This window comes from Coffea arabica, chromosome 6e, assembly GCF_036785885.1.
Source record: "Coffea arabica cultivar ET-39 chromosome 6e, Coffea Arabica ET-39 HiFi, whole genome shotgun sequence".
NCBI lineage: Eukaryota > Viridiplantae > Streptophyta > Magnoliopsida > Gentianales > Rubiaceae > Coffea > Coffea arabica.
The window spans coordinates 58977402-58990684 of record NC_092321.1 but is presented as its reverse complement, the minus strand read 5'-3'; the positions used below and the strand labels follow the sequence as shown (position 1 = coordinate 58990684).

At 34.7% G+C, this 13283-nt stretch overlaps 1 protein-coding gene across 1 annotated transcript; it reads left to right on the top strand.

Annotated features, from left to right (window-relative positions):
• The first annotated feature begins 1394 nt into the window (after positions 1-1394).
• LOC140009976 (uncharacterized) lies at positions 1395-1943 on the top strand. Its single transcript, XM_072056328.1, has one exon. The coding sequence runs from the start codon at positions 1395-1397 to the stop codon at positions 1941-1943; it is 549 nt and encodes a 182-aa protein (XP_071912429.1).
• The last annotated feature ends 11340 nt before the right edge of the window (positions 1944-13283 follow it).

Below are 13283 nucleotides of genomic sequence, written 5' to 3'. Positions count from 1 at the left end.
GTTTGCATGGAATTTTGAAGCTCATATAGCTTTTGAAGACTTAAAGAAAGCCATGACAACAGCCCCAGTACTGAGCATGCCCAACTTTGAGATTCCTTTCATCATCGAGACGGATGCCTGTGGAATGGCTACTGGTGCAGTTTTGATGCGACAGGGACACCCCATAGCATTCCTCAGCAAAGCTCTAGCAAACCAGAATCTGGGAATGTCGGTTTACTAGAAAGAGCTCTTTGCGTTGGTCTTGGCTGTCACCAAATGGAAACATTATCTGGTTGGCCATCGCTTTATCATCGGACGGATCATCAGGCTCTCAAATACTTACTAGAGCAGAGACTCACACATCCATTGCAACACAAATGGCTGACCAAGTTGTTAGGCTTGGACTACGAGATCCAATATAAGAAAGGCATTGACAATGGAGTGACTGACGCATTATCTAGACGAACAATAGCTTATCACAGTGAGGTGTGTCCAACCAAGCATGGTACTTTGAATGCTATCTCGTCAGCACAGCCAGCCTGGGTACAAGAACTATTAGACAGCTACGTAGGGGACCCTATGGCTCAAGAACTTATTCCACAACTGTTGTTGGAGCCTACCTCCAACTGGGACTATCAATTGGACAAGGGACTGCAGAAGTTCAAGGGTGAATTGTATGTGGGAATTTCTAAAGGAATCAGGGATAACCTTATCAAGGCACTGCATGCATCTGCTATTGGGGGACACTCCGGCCAAAGAGGGTGCCTACAAAGGGTACAAGCGCTGTTTTACTGGCCGGGAATCAAGAAAGATGTCATACAGTTTGTGAGATCTTGCGACGTGTATCAACGGAGTAAGCACGAAAACGTTTCTTACCCCGGGTTGCTACAACCATTACTAGTTCCTCAGCACGCATGGTCCCAAATAACTATGGATTTTATCGAACAGTTACCCTTATCTCAGGGGTTTGATACTATATTCGTGGTAGTAGATCGTTTCACTAAGTTCAGCCATTTTATGCGACTTTCTCACCCTTATTCAGCTCAACAGGTAGCTATGGTTTTTCTTGATAATGTGTATAAACTTCATGGTTTACTTGAAGCTATCGTGTCCGACTGAGATAGGGTGTTTCTCGGTGGATTCTGGCAGGAAATGTTCAAGTTGTTGGGAACTAAACTTCATTATAGCTCTTCCTATCACGCACAATCGGATGGGCAAAGTGAGAGAGTTAACCAATGCCTGGAAACGTATCTAAGGTGTATGTGCAGTGAGCATCCAACGCAGTGGAGTGTGTGGTTGTCTACAACGGAGTTCTGGTACTACACCAACTTCCATACCAATTTACAACTCTCTCCCTTTGAGGCATTATACGGGTACAAGCCAGCTCATATTCCCTTGGGTCTTTCCATGACAGTATGATATCTGTTGCGGCTGATATGGTGCAAGAACGACTACAAATCATGTCACAGATCAAGGAAAATTTGGCCAAAGCTCAGAATCGGATGAAGCATTACGCGGACAAACATCGAACAGAAAGGACTTTGCAAGTGGGAGAGTGGGTTTTCCTGAAGTTGCAGCCTTATAGGCAGCAAACTGTAACTATTAGAAGAAGCCTAAAGCTGTCCGCCAAGTTCTATGGACCTTTTCAGATCATTGCGAAGGTGGGGACAGTAGCTTATAGGTTACAATTACCACCTGGAGCTAGAGTTCATCTGGTATTTCATGTTTCGCTTCTTAAGAAGAAAATTGGTGACACACAGACCCCTGAACCAGTCTTGCCCGAATTGGGTGCATCAAATCAGTGTTTGCTACAACCTGAGCAAGTGATGAAGCGCAGGGTTATCATGAGGGATTCTCAACCTGTTATTCAATATCTGATCAAATGGAATCATCTACCAGACTCCGAAGCTTCCTGGGAGGATAAGAGTTTCATTGATAAAATGTTTCCAAATTTTAAAGCTTGAGGTCAAGCTTTCTTTATGAGGAGGGGATTGTCAAGGACCTTGATGAATTGTGTCGTTTTATTCATTAAAGCGTGCGTTTCAGAAATAAGCCAGTATGTCAAAACGGTGTCGTGGAATAATATAGGTAGTTAGTTAGGTTACTTCATTCTTTTAGCACGTTGCATTAATTTCCTTCTGATTAGCCAGGCTATAAATAGTAAACTTGTAACAGACTCAAGGTTATGAAAAGAAAGACAGATTCATACTTCCTCTCTCTTATTTCTGTCTACTCTCTCCTCTCTCTCTTTCATTCTTTTTCCCCAATTCAACCTCCCCTGCTTCCTCTCTTTCCCTACAATCTCGCAAGCTCTAACCGAGGTTTCTGACAGAAGCATAGTTATTACACCCGGCCCGGGAAGGAATCCGGTGAAAGTGATGGGTCAACGGGTCCAACCGGTGGGTGAGTGGTCCAACCGGTGGGTCACTAAATATATTTAATTATTATGTCTCATAATTTTTTATGGCATAATAAATATTCAATTAGTCTAATTTATTATAAAATCATTAATTCTTATAAGAATTAACAACCTAAATTTAATTAGTAATCTACCAAATTTCAAGTATAAAATTTTATCTAAGTATAATTATCTAGTTTATTTATGAATTTTAAGTGCAAAAGTTTATTAAGACTAATATTGTCCTTTAAAAGAAATTGTGTAATATGTTATTTTTTAAGTCAATTTCATAATTTATAGAGTTTGGGGAATAATAAAATGTTATTAAAAGATTCTAAATAAATTTTCTTTTGGAGAAATAAAATAAGAACAAAAGTATAATATATAATATAAGAATGACAAAATAACAAACAAGTATGTGGTTGGTCCAGTGGAATTGTATTCAACTCATATGCTTGAGGTTGGGCATTCGAATCTCCACAAAATTTAGCATCTTCACAAAATTTTTCCATGTGGACCGGGTTCCTCATAAAACCGATCGGTTCACCGGGTTTACCGGTTGAACCGCCGGTCCGTTGAAAAGTCAACGGTTTGAATGCAGAAATGATCCTATTAAGAACCCGGCCCGGTTTCATGGCCGGTTCACCGGGTTGACCGGTTGAACCGCCGGGCCGTGAGATGCAAGTCTAGTTTCCTTAATAGCAAATCTCATGGTTAGTTATTAAGGAAACTTTCGGTTTCCTTATTAGCGTTCGTGAGATTTGTTTGTTGTTTTCTTGTGGATAAATTTCCTACAAAGTGGTATCAGAGCTTTATGTGAGATCTTGAGATATTGAAATATGGATCTGTATTATTTGTAAGATTGTACTGTTTTTATCTTTGATAGTACAAATAATTCCAAAAAATGGAGGATGATGATAGAGAATTTTTTTAGTGCAATTGGAATTTGGAATATTATCCAAGAGAAGGCATGGAATCATCAAGTAATGCAATTAAAGAATTGGAGAGTAATAAACAGTTGGATTACAAAGCGTTTTACTATTTCAGTACCAAACTCCAAATGCATGTACTCAAAAAATTTAGTGAACTCTAATCGGAGTGCTGCTACTATAAGAAAAAAAGATTGTAGGAACTCAGGAGACAGTTTGGATTGGTCCAAATGAAACCTCGGAGTTAGTTAAAGATTTTGCTGGTAGAATTAAATGAATTGTCAATGATATGGATTCCAATAGTGAGAATTTGGAAGAAGGTAGAGTTATTGAAAAGTCTTGTGATCTCTAACTACCAAATTTCACACCTAGAAAATGGTCCTTGAAGCCATAAAAAATCTTAATACATTGTCACTTGCCGAATTGCAAGGTGAATTGTTGATGTATGAAATGTTCTTGAATCAATAGCCATCAGATACAGTGGAGGATGTTACAAGCCAAGGTAGATCGACCAAAAGGAAGAGATGAAATGAATAGCACAAATACTATCAAAAGGGCCAGAACTTTGGAGGCAAAGGACGAGGAGATAGAGGTAACTTCTGTGGTCATGGTAGAAATAATTATTCTTACCAGTCTAGAAATAATTCTAATGGGGGCTAGCAAAATAATCAGTCGTAGAATCAAAGAAATAATTTTGAAAGAGATAATAGATCTAATATTCAATATTATACTTGTGGTAAAATTGGTCATTACCAGAATGGATATTAGTCTAACAAAATGGTGCGCGCTAAAGTGGCTGAAAATAGTGATGATAGATATTACTAGTCTAGAAGACTTTGTTGTTCTCTAGTTCTGCAACTGAAGAATCTAAGAAGAATGACTGATTTATTGATTCTAGTTATAGTAATCATATGCATGGTAAAAAGGAGATGTTTTTTGATATGGATGAGTCTCTTCGTATATTTGTGAAATTGGGAAATAATGAAAAGATGGCTATCCTAGGAAAGGGAAAGATTAGAATTATCTTGTAAGATGAGTCTTTGAATTATGTACCTAATGTCTTATATCTACCAAGTTTGTATAACAATTTATTGAGTTTGGGGCAACTATTTGAAAAAAGGTTATGATCTATATTTTAAATATGGTGTTGGCACAATTAGTGACGAAGAATTGGGATTAATTGCCAAGATATAAATGAACGTATTCGTTTGTGGCCTCTTTCTCTTAATTGTAGTAATTTACCTTACTTTAGTTCTATGACCTGTGATGATTCTTGGATATGGCATATGCGGTTTGGGCATCTAAATTTTAGAAGTTTGAAATTTCTTGCAAGAAAAAAAATTGATTCTTAGGCTGCTTTATGTTGATTTTCCTAACAAGAAATATGAGTCATGTATTTTGAAAAAGAAGCACAGGGATCTTTTTTCAAAAGGCATGGGTTAGAGGGTTAATCGACCACTAGAGTTGATCAATTCATATTTATGCATAGTTGAAGCCCCTTCTAATGATGATAGTAAGTATTTTGTTACATTTATTGATGATTTTAGTAGGAAGACTTGGGTGAATTTCTTGAGAAATAAATTTGATGCATGTGATGTATTCATATAGTTCAAGTATTATATAGAGAATTAGAGTGGCTATTTTATTAAAATTTTGAGAAATTAAATATCTTGTTGCGATGATTATTTGGTGCAAAATGGTATAAAACCTAATTGAGAGATAGATATAAAATTCAACAGAATGATGTGGTAGAAAGAAATAATAAAATTGTAATCGACATGGTGAGCTCTAGTGCACTTCAAAAGTATTCCCAAGTCTTTTTGGATAGAAAAGGTGTATTGTGCCATTTATGTTTTGAATAGGTGCCGTACGAGATGCAATTTTCGAAGACTTCGCAGAGAGTTGGACTAATATGAAATCAGATACTTCTAATTGGTGTCCTACCATCTAATTGGATTTTTGACCAGTTTTGATCAAGTCAGAGCCACACGATTTTGATGACAAACTCAGATTGGATGCTCTGTCGAATCCCCATTTGACTAGTCAAACCAGCCAATCCAATCCTAGTTTAAAAGCACAGCAATAACATCTTAAATTGAGAAATTTTCAAATTTGGTCCCCAATTATTGACCAATGCTTGTAAATAGTCCCCAAAGTTTTCACCAAAATGAAAGTGGTCCCGAATCTTTTACAAATTCTCCTCGAACGCTCACTATAGTTTCTCGACTCTGGATATGTGGCTCATCTAACTTAATCCAATAAATACAATAAGCATATTTACATATTGTGGTTCTTATGAATCTAACGGGAACAGGAAATTTTTTTTTTTAAATGCTATATTGCAATTGATATTTCTTTCAAAATAGTTTGGCACATGGAAGGATATATATTATTATTCTTGTAATTACATTGGCAATATAAAATTTGACAATAAATAATAGTTCAGTTGGTAAAACGCTCTATCTGTAATTATAGGTCACAAGTTTAACTGATCAAAGAAATAAGTGGGAAATCACTATTAATCTTCTTAGAGAAAAGGTATAATGGGATTTTCCTTGAATGGTGCTAATATGCAGCCATGCAGCCATTGCAGCAAATTGAACCTCAGCAGAATGCTCATCAGAAAAACCGGTTGCAACTTCAGGAACCCATCAATGGCATGGGGAATCAATCTCAGGTAGTTACTATTTTGCTTTAAACCCATCTATGTGTTTTCTGCTCCGTGCTAATGCATGACTGGATAAAATTCATGTTCACATTAAAAATATTTTGTCAAAATGCTTTTCTACTTTTACAGGCAACGATGAATTTGGCAACAAGTGCCTAAATAGAAAATGCAAGAATGGAATGCATCTTGCCATTGCTTATAATATTTGAATTGTAATTGATGTGGTTAAGAATTTTCCTTGGATCAGCAACACATCACGAAAGATGGTGGAAGCATATCCGCCCACTGGCAAAACGTGAGAGTAGATAATATGTAAAAAGGGAAAAACTTAAGGCAAAACAGAAATTAGATTAAAGTCAAATCTTTTCAGGCATTTTTGCCGCTAAAGACTTGGGGGCTTGCAGGTCAAGCACGGTTGATTTAGTAAAGGATGATCCAAAAGGTCCATTTTAAGGAATTAAGTGACCATTTTTAACTTTAAAAAAAAAAGTACAATGACCAGACCATGTCATTTTAGATAGTTTAGTGAATATTATCACCATTTACTCTATTATATATGTTGTGTATAATGTAGTAGACCTTTAACTAATGCATTTTTTTTAAAATAGAGATCCATCCCTTAATTTATTTATATCCGAAAAGAGTACAGCGAATTAGAGGGGGGCCAAACCTAACTAATGCATGAAGCAGTGTTTTGAAAATCAGACCAAGCATTAACTTGGTCAAATCAGGGGTTTGTGGTTAAGAGGTTTGACTGGTGAACTCATATTAAAAAAAAGATACGAAAATCAGATGACAGTATCATGACCTTATATACATATAACAATCATATATAAATTTAAAAAAGGCAAAAAGGTATTGAAACTGATTTTCTTTCCAAATTTTCTCGATCAAATCTAATTTACCAGGCTTGATCGGGTCAATCACTATCCAGTTTACCTGATTAATTCAAATTGAACAGCTGCCTAATTCTCGGTTCAACAGGTCAAGTTGATCAATCTAGTTCCATCTAATAACAATGGCATGAAGCAATGCATAAGCAAAGCCGTATACTTGGGCAAACTCCTTTGAAATAACTTATAACCAATTAATCTCACACATACGAGCTATTACAACATATGTATTAGACTTTGATGAGGCTTTGATCTAGTGTTAAAATTGAGCCCACAAAGAATTAAAGATTATAGAATCAAGTATAACAACTATATTTTAAAATTTATCTCTAACTATATTTTAGTATTCATTGCATCATTTTTAGGTTAATTTGTAAGTAATACTTTTGAACTATAATTTATTTATAATACTCTCACTATTATATGTTTCTTGTATTCTTATTCCTTAAAACAAAAAAACTAATACATTTGACAAACAAAAGAAATGGATCAAGTCAAATAAATTGCACATATATGGTGTGTATGCACCGTCACCGTTAGAAGTGCACATGTTTTTTGGAGTATTTGCCGAGACCTTGTGTCATGCCACCCATGAATCATCTCACAGTATGGCGGCCTAACGTATAGATTAGAAGTGGCAAAATGGATATATGGTTGATAAATGGTTTTAGTTAAATGGATAGTGGATCAAATTGATCCAATCCAATTAAAACCATTTAATAAATGGATGTCATTTAAATAAATAGTGTAAACCATGATCCATCCATTTACTCTCCCAAATCCTAAATTTGAGATCCAAATTTTTTTTCCAAAAAATACAGATCCTCAAAGTTCTATCATTAAATCACCTAAAACCTTTTGGTAATAACAAATGCTTGTACTACTACTCTATTTCAGTTCTTCATAAAATTAGTTTAGTTCCAAGAAAATTTAACTGTTGTGGTCAATTTAGCCTTTCATCATTACTTTAAGTATCATTTTGTAAAGTAATGGACAATTAAGAACTTTGCTACATTTTTATAACTTTTGGGTGAATTGAATACGGCTTTACAGTAAAAAAAAGTTTACGTTTCCAATTTTTTGCACTCCTGTTCAAGAGGGATGCCTTGAATAAAAGTGGAATTCTAATAAGAAATCTTATATTATTTGACAAGTAAAATATTTTCATCACATGTGCACGTAGTACCTAAAAATGTATGAAACTCCTTATTATACCATTGATATACAAGCTATCTTATATTACTTAGTGAATTAGGTGTCCTTTTTTTTGGATAGTTGGGTTGGGTGATAAGGGGAGAGGGATTGTAAGTATGAGGATTTGGATTCAAAACCTTCCACTTATTAAAATAAAAAAAAGGTGTCATTTACGTATCTTAACTAATGTTGCGGACACTCGTTAGAAAAATTCTTTTTATAAATAAAAGAATTAAAAAATAAAAAATCATTTTGACACTGCATGATGCATTCTCGTTTTTTCTTTACTTAAGAATGTAAATGTTTGCAATCATTACTACATAAGAGTTTAATTAAAAAAAAAAGAGTAGAGACTAAAATATAATTTTGAAAAGGATGGAAGAAGTCTAGGAACTAGAAGCAAATAAAATGCAATTAATGTTATTGGCAACTTAGCATATGAGGAAGTTATGAAGGAAAGAATAGGTGATCCCATAAAATTAATTTGACATATGAGGAAGTTATGAAGAAAAGAATAAATGGTCCCACAAGATTCTATCCCACTTTTTTTATAAATATTTTCAATCACTATGTGTTTTTTCTATTTTTTAAGTTAAGTGGATATATATGGATGACATGGATAATCCATTTAACTCCACTAATATAATTGGATTTAAATGGTTATCCATTTAAAACCATTGAATTTATATGGATCATCCAAATCCATTTAAGGTTGGTTTATATGGATGGATTGGTGGATATGAATCCATTTTGCCACTTCTAGTATAGATCCTACATGTAGGGCTTACGTGTTTTGCCCAGACCTGATCCGTATAAGAAAAAACCACGTGTTTGCCCCATAGTTATTAAACTCGGCCCGGAGAGGAACCCGGTGAAAGAGGTGGGTCAACGGATTACTGGTTCAACCAGTGGGTAAGTGGTTCAACTGGTAGGTCACTACATATATTTAAATATTATGTTTTATAATTTTTGATATGGTTAAAGCTATAATAAACTATGTTATAGTAAATACTTATTTAGTCCAATTTATTATAGAATCATTAATTCTTACAAGAATTAACAAAACCTAAATTTAATTAGTAATCCACCAAACTTCAAGTATAAAATTTTATCTAAGTGTAATTATCTAGTTTATTTACGAATTTTAAGTGCAAAAGATTATTAAGAATAATATTTATTTTTAAAATGAATTGTGTAATATGTTATTTTTAAATCCATTTCATAATTTATGGAATTTAGGGAATAATAAAATTTTATTAAAAGATTCCAAACAAACCGAGTTGACTGGTTGAACGGCCGATCCATTGAAAAGTCAACGGGCTTCTTGCACAAACAATCCAATTACAAACCCAACCCAGTTTCATGGCTGGTTCACCGGATTGACCGGTTGAACCATCAAGCCGGGCCGGGTTTTAATAACTATGGTTTGCCCCCCTTGAACTATGAATTGGGGTCTCCACAACCTTGGATATATACAATTTAGCCTCCTCTCAAAAACCAGTCATATGTTAGAGACAACCATTTACTTCTAAACTTTTAAACAGCAATTGATACTTGGACAATTTCATCCCACTTCCGGTGTTAGGGTAGGTTATGAACAGAATAAATTTTTTGTGCTGACTGTATGTCTAGTCCATTAACGAGGTCGAATGACTTCGATGTGCCACGGAACAGGAATTAATATCATAGTTGCTTTGAACAATAAAATTATTCTAGTGAAGAATGATACTATGTGGAAGCGCAGCGGGAGTGCAATTTCAGATTTTTTGTGGTCTCAAGTACATTAACCGGCTTTAAAACATGCAACATCACAAGTTGGTTAAATTGATAAAAAAAAAAAACCGACAAATTCTTCATAAAAGGTCATGCATGCATGCATTCGAATATTGCTATTGATGTAAAAGTTGTAGAAACATGTCATGATGTGTAATAGTAAATGGAGTTGAATCTATCCAAACTTTTTCTTACCAAAGAAATAAAAACCTTTAAAACATGCTCTTGTGGAACTAGTATGGGGACCCTGAGCTATCTAATCTAGAAGTGGGAATTATCTAAACACTAATATGATCTTCTGTCTATTCATGGGGTTCACCACTTAAGCCACACCATAGATGTCCTTATCGGCGAACATTGTACGTGCATGTTCACTTGTGAAAATTGTTAGTTTAGTTCTTAATAGTCTGCATCAAGGTAAAATTATTTTAATTATCCATGCAATAGAATATGTCTCCAATAAAGAAAGTTTAGTCCACATCTAAAATTTTAAATTATGCTAGTCAACTTTTAGTACGATTATACAATGCGTACTAAGGAGGAGAAAACATCTGCAATATTTTAGGAGAGTGCCAAAACTTTATGAATATTTTGCTTTTTGAAAGACCAAAATAACTCTTGTCTGTGGGCAATTGGGTGTTCTTTCTTTCTCTGTTTCTAAAAGATATAATAATGTAGAACGCATAAACCTCATTTACCTGTAAAAAAAATGTTAGTTAGCCTTTAGCACTTGTGAGTTTTAGTGTCTCTCTTCTTGGATATAACTTCACATAAGTACACTCTCAGTGAGGAGTTTGAGTGTGAGGGTTATACTATGTAAGGGGAGAGGATTCCAGTTTCCCTTAACATTCTTACAGGTGAAAATTTAGTACAACTTGTCCGTCAAAATTTAGTGAAACTGACTGCAGAAGATTTTTGTTTTTTTCTTTTAAATTTTTTAATTTTTTTATATATCACAAGGTAAAAGACCATTCTTGTAACTTGTCATGGATGAGTTTTAAGGTACATGTAGTACACGCTCGATAGTCTATGTAGAGTTAGTCTAGGACTAATCAAGTAATGGAGGACGGTATGTAGTTGTATTTCAAGTGTAATTAGCTGAGTATGTTTGGATGGAAAATTATTTGGAAAAATTTGTTGGAATCATACTATAACACCTTTTTTAAGTGGCGCAAATGAGATAAAAAGGTGATTTGATAGATAAAAATCATTGAAGAATATGTTTACGATACACTCAATGAAGGAGGGCAATGTCTAGCACTTAGAATCTCTCGTCCCAAACTTATCTTCTGTCCTGTCCATCCCGTGCTTATACGGCTATTATGTGTATTGATACATTGATACTCAAACAAACATTTGACTTGTTGATCGAGTTTGCTTGAGTTATCAATACTTCAATACGCATCAGAACTGTATAAACACTGAACATACGGAAGTGAATGTCTAGTTGTATCTCATATTTAAAGTGCAAACATACTGTAGTATCCATCGTCAGGTAACGGACAACCACATTGAAAAACAGCACAGAGTGTTGATCTGAAAAGATAACTTGGTGGTGAAGGCAGAAAATGACATACACTTGGCAAGTTGGAAACGAATTTACGTGCAAACGTGCCCTATGTTGGACGCTCTATGCCGTGTTGGCCTCCCCACTTAGAATAACTCAAGAATGCATGATAAGACAGAAGCCAACCACAAAGAACAATTAGAGGGTAAAAGGGGATTAGAGGGAGATTTAGTAATCCACATCTAGACCAAAGAAGTGTCTAGATCAAAGAAGAGTAATATTATTATATTTTGGACATAGAGATTTGAAACCTTGATCTACAGAATTGGTTAATCTACGTTGCTTATGTGAAATGTCACGTCAGTTCTCCTAAACATTATTAATGCCATTTCAGGGCCTCCACTATCCGATGTTGGTTGTCCGAAGCTAAGGTAAAGCATTAAAATAGAAACACCCTGTTTTCAAAATAGAATAAAATCAAGATAAAAATCAAATAATGGTCCGGGGGAAGGCCAAATAAAAGAATCTAATTCACTTCCCTGTCTCTCCTTTTGTCTTCCTTTGAATCAAGCATCGTGCAAGAATCAAATAAATGGGATGATTGTTATTTTAACAAACATTAAATAACTAAAAACACAATAGCGTTGATAATTGTTGATACTGTCAAGGAGTGAATAGTCTAATTAGGGTTCACAGGAACATTGATCAAGTAATTCTGAGATCTCCATTTTGACTTTTAAATCCTCTCCTTTTCCCCCTCTCACCTTTAAAGATTTGAAGTCTCCTATTAATATAGAAAAGATCACAAAAGCATTGTAATCAATTTTTAGTTACTTTATGTTTTGTTGTTAGATATATTCCACCCTATGTTACGAAGGTATGCTAGAGTGGTACCACATCTGATCATCGTTCATAAAAGTTACAAATTTTAGGGTGTCAAATTATTTATCAATTGACAAGTGCAGTATTTTAGATAAGATCCCAATCATATTATATACAGGAAAAAGTATGAAAAGTTGATGTGATTGCGTGGTCTGTTTGGTCGGATGTAAAACATTTTGTTTGTTAGGATGTAAAACATTTTCTTTGGGAAAACAATTTCATTGGAAGTTATTTTCTGAAAAAAGTTCTTTTTCTCTTTCAAATTTTCATCTGTTTGGTTACTTTTGGAAACTATTTGTCGTTATGAGGAATTAATTCAATTCCTCATCATACCAAGTAATCAACCACTACTCTCCCGTCTCCACCACAATAAAACTTTCCTCCACCGGATACGCAAACCCCTGCCATCATTCTCCGACCAAGAAGAGATCGAAGTAATAGCCACATGAATGATCAATTTCACTTTTCCAATTTAATCATAATCAGTCATAAGAAATTAAAGATGACAATGAAATAAAATCAAGTCGCACAATAATATTTTACAGCCAAAATTCTTCCACGGATTGAAATTTCCGAATCAAAAGTTGGACATCGTTGTTAATATACAGAATTGTTCAGCTCCCTCCTCTATGGTCAATCTATAAAAAACTTTCTCCCTCCTGTAAAAGTTTCCCTGAGATCTCATCTTTCTCTGTGCTGCCAATCCATTTTTTTGTTGTCTCTCTAGATCCTACCTATTTCCATAGATCTTAATTGTTTCCATAAGTCCGATGCAGATGCAATGAGATGTGCAATAGGTCAAATGACGTTTGTGTAAGAAGAGAAATAATATGGAATGAAAAGAGGGGGCGGAAAAGGATTGGTGTTTTGCCTGCCAGAACAGTTTCCTATGAGCCTTAAACTTATTATCTGTACTACAATATATAATGCCTCAGTCATGGTAGTTGGTATAAATACTTTTTGTCAATCTTTTGAACTTTTAAGTTTACTCTTATAAAAATTAATTTTTGCCCTAATCACTTAATCACATTTTGTGAATATAACTATTTAAAACCACCCT

Coding starts and splice junctions, on each gene's coding strand:
- LOC140009976 (XM_072056328.1), top strand. CDS start 1,395: ATGATATCTGTTGCGGCTGATATGGTGCAAGAACGACTACAAATCATG.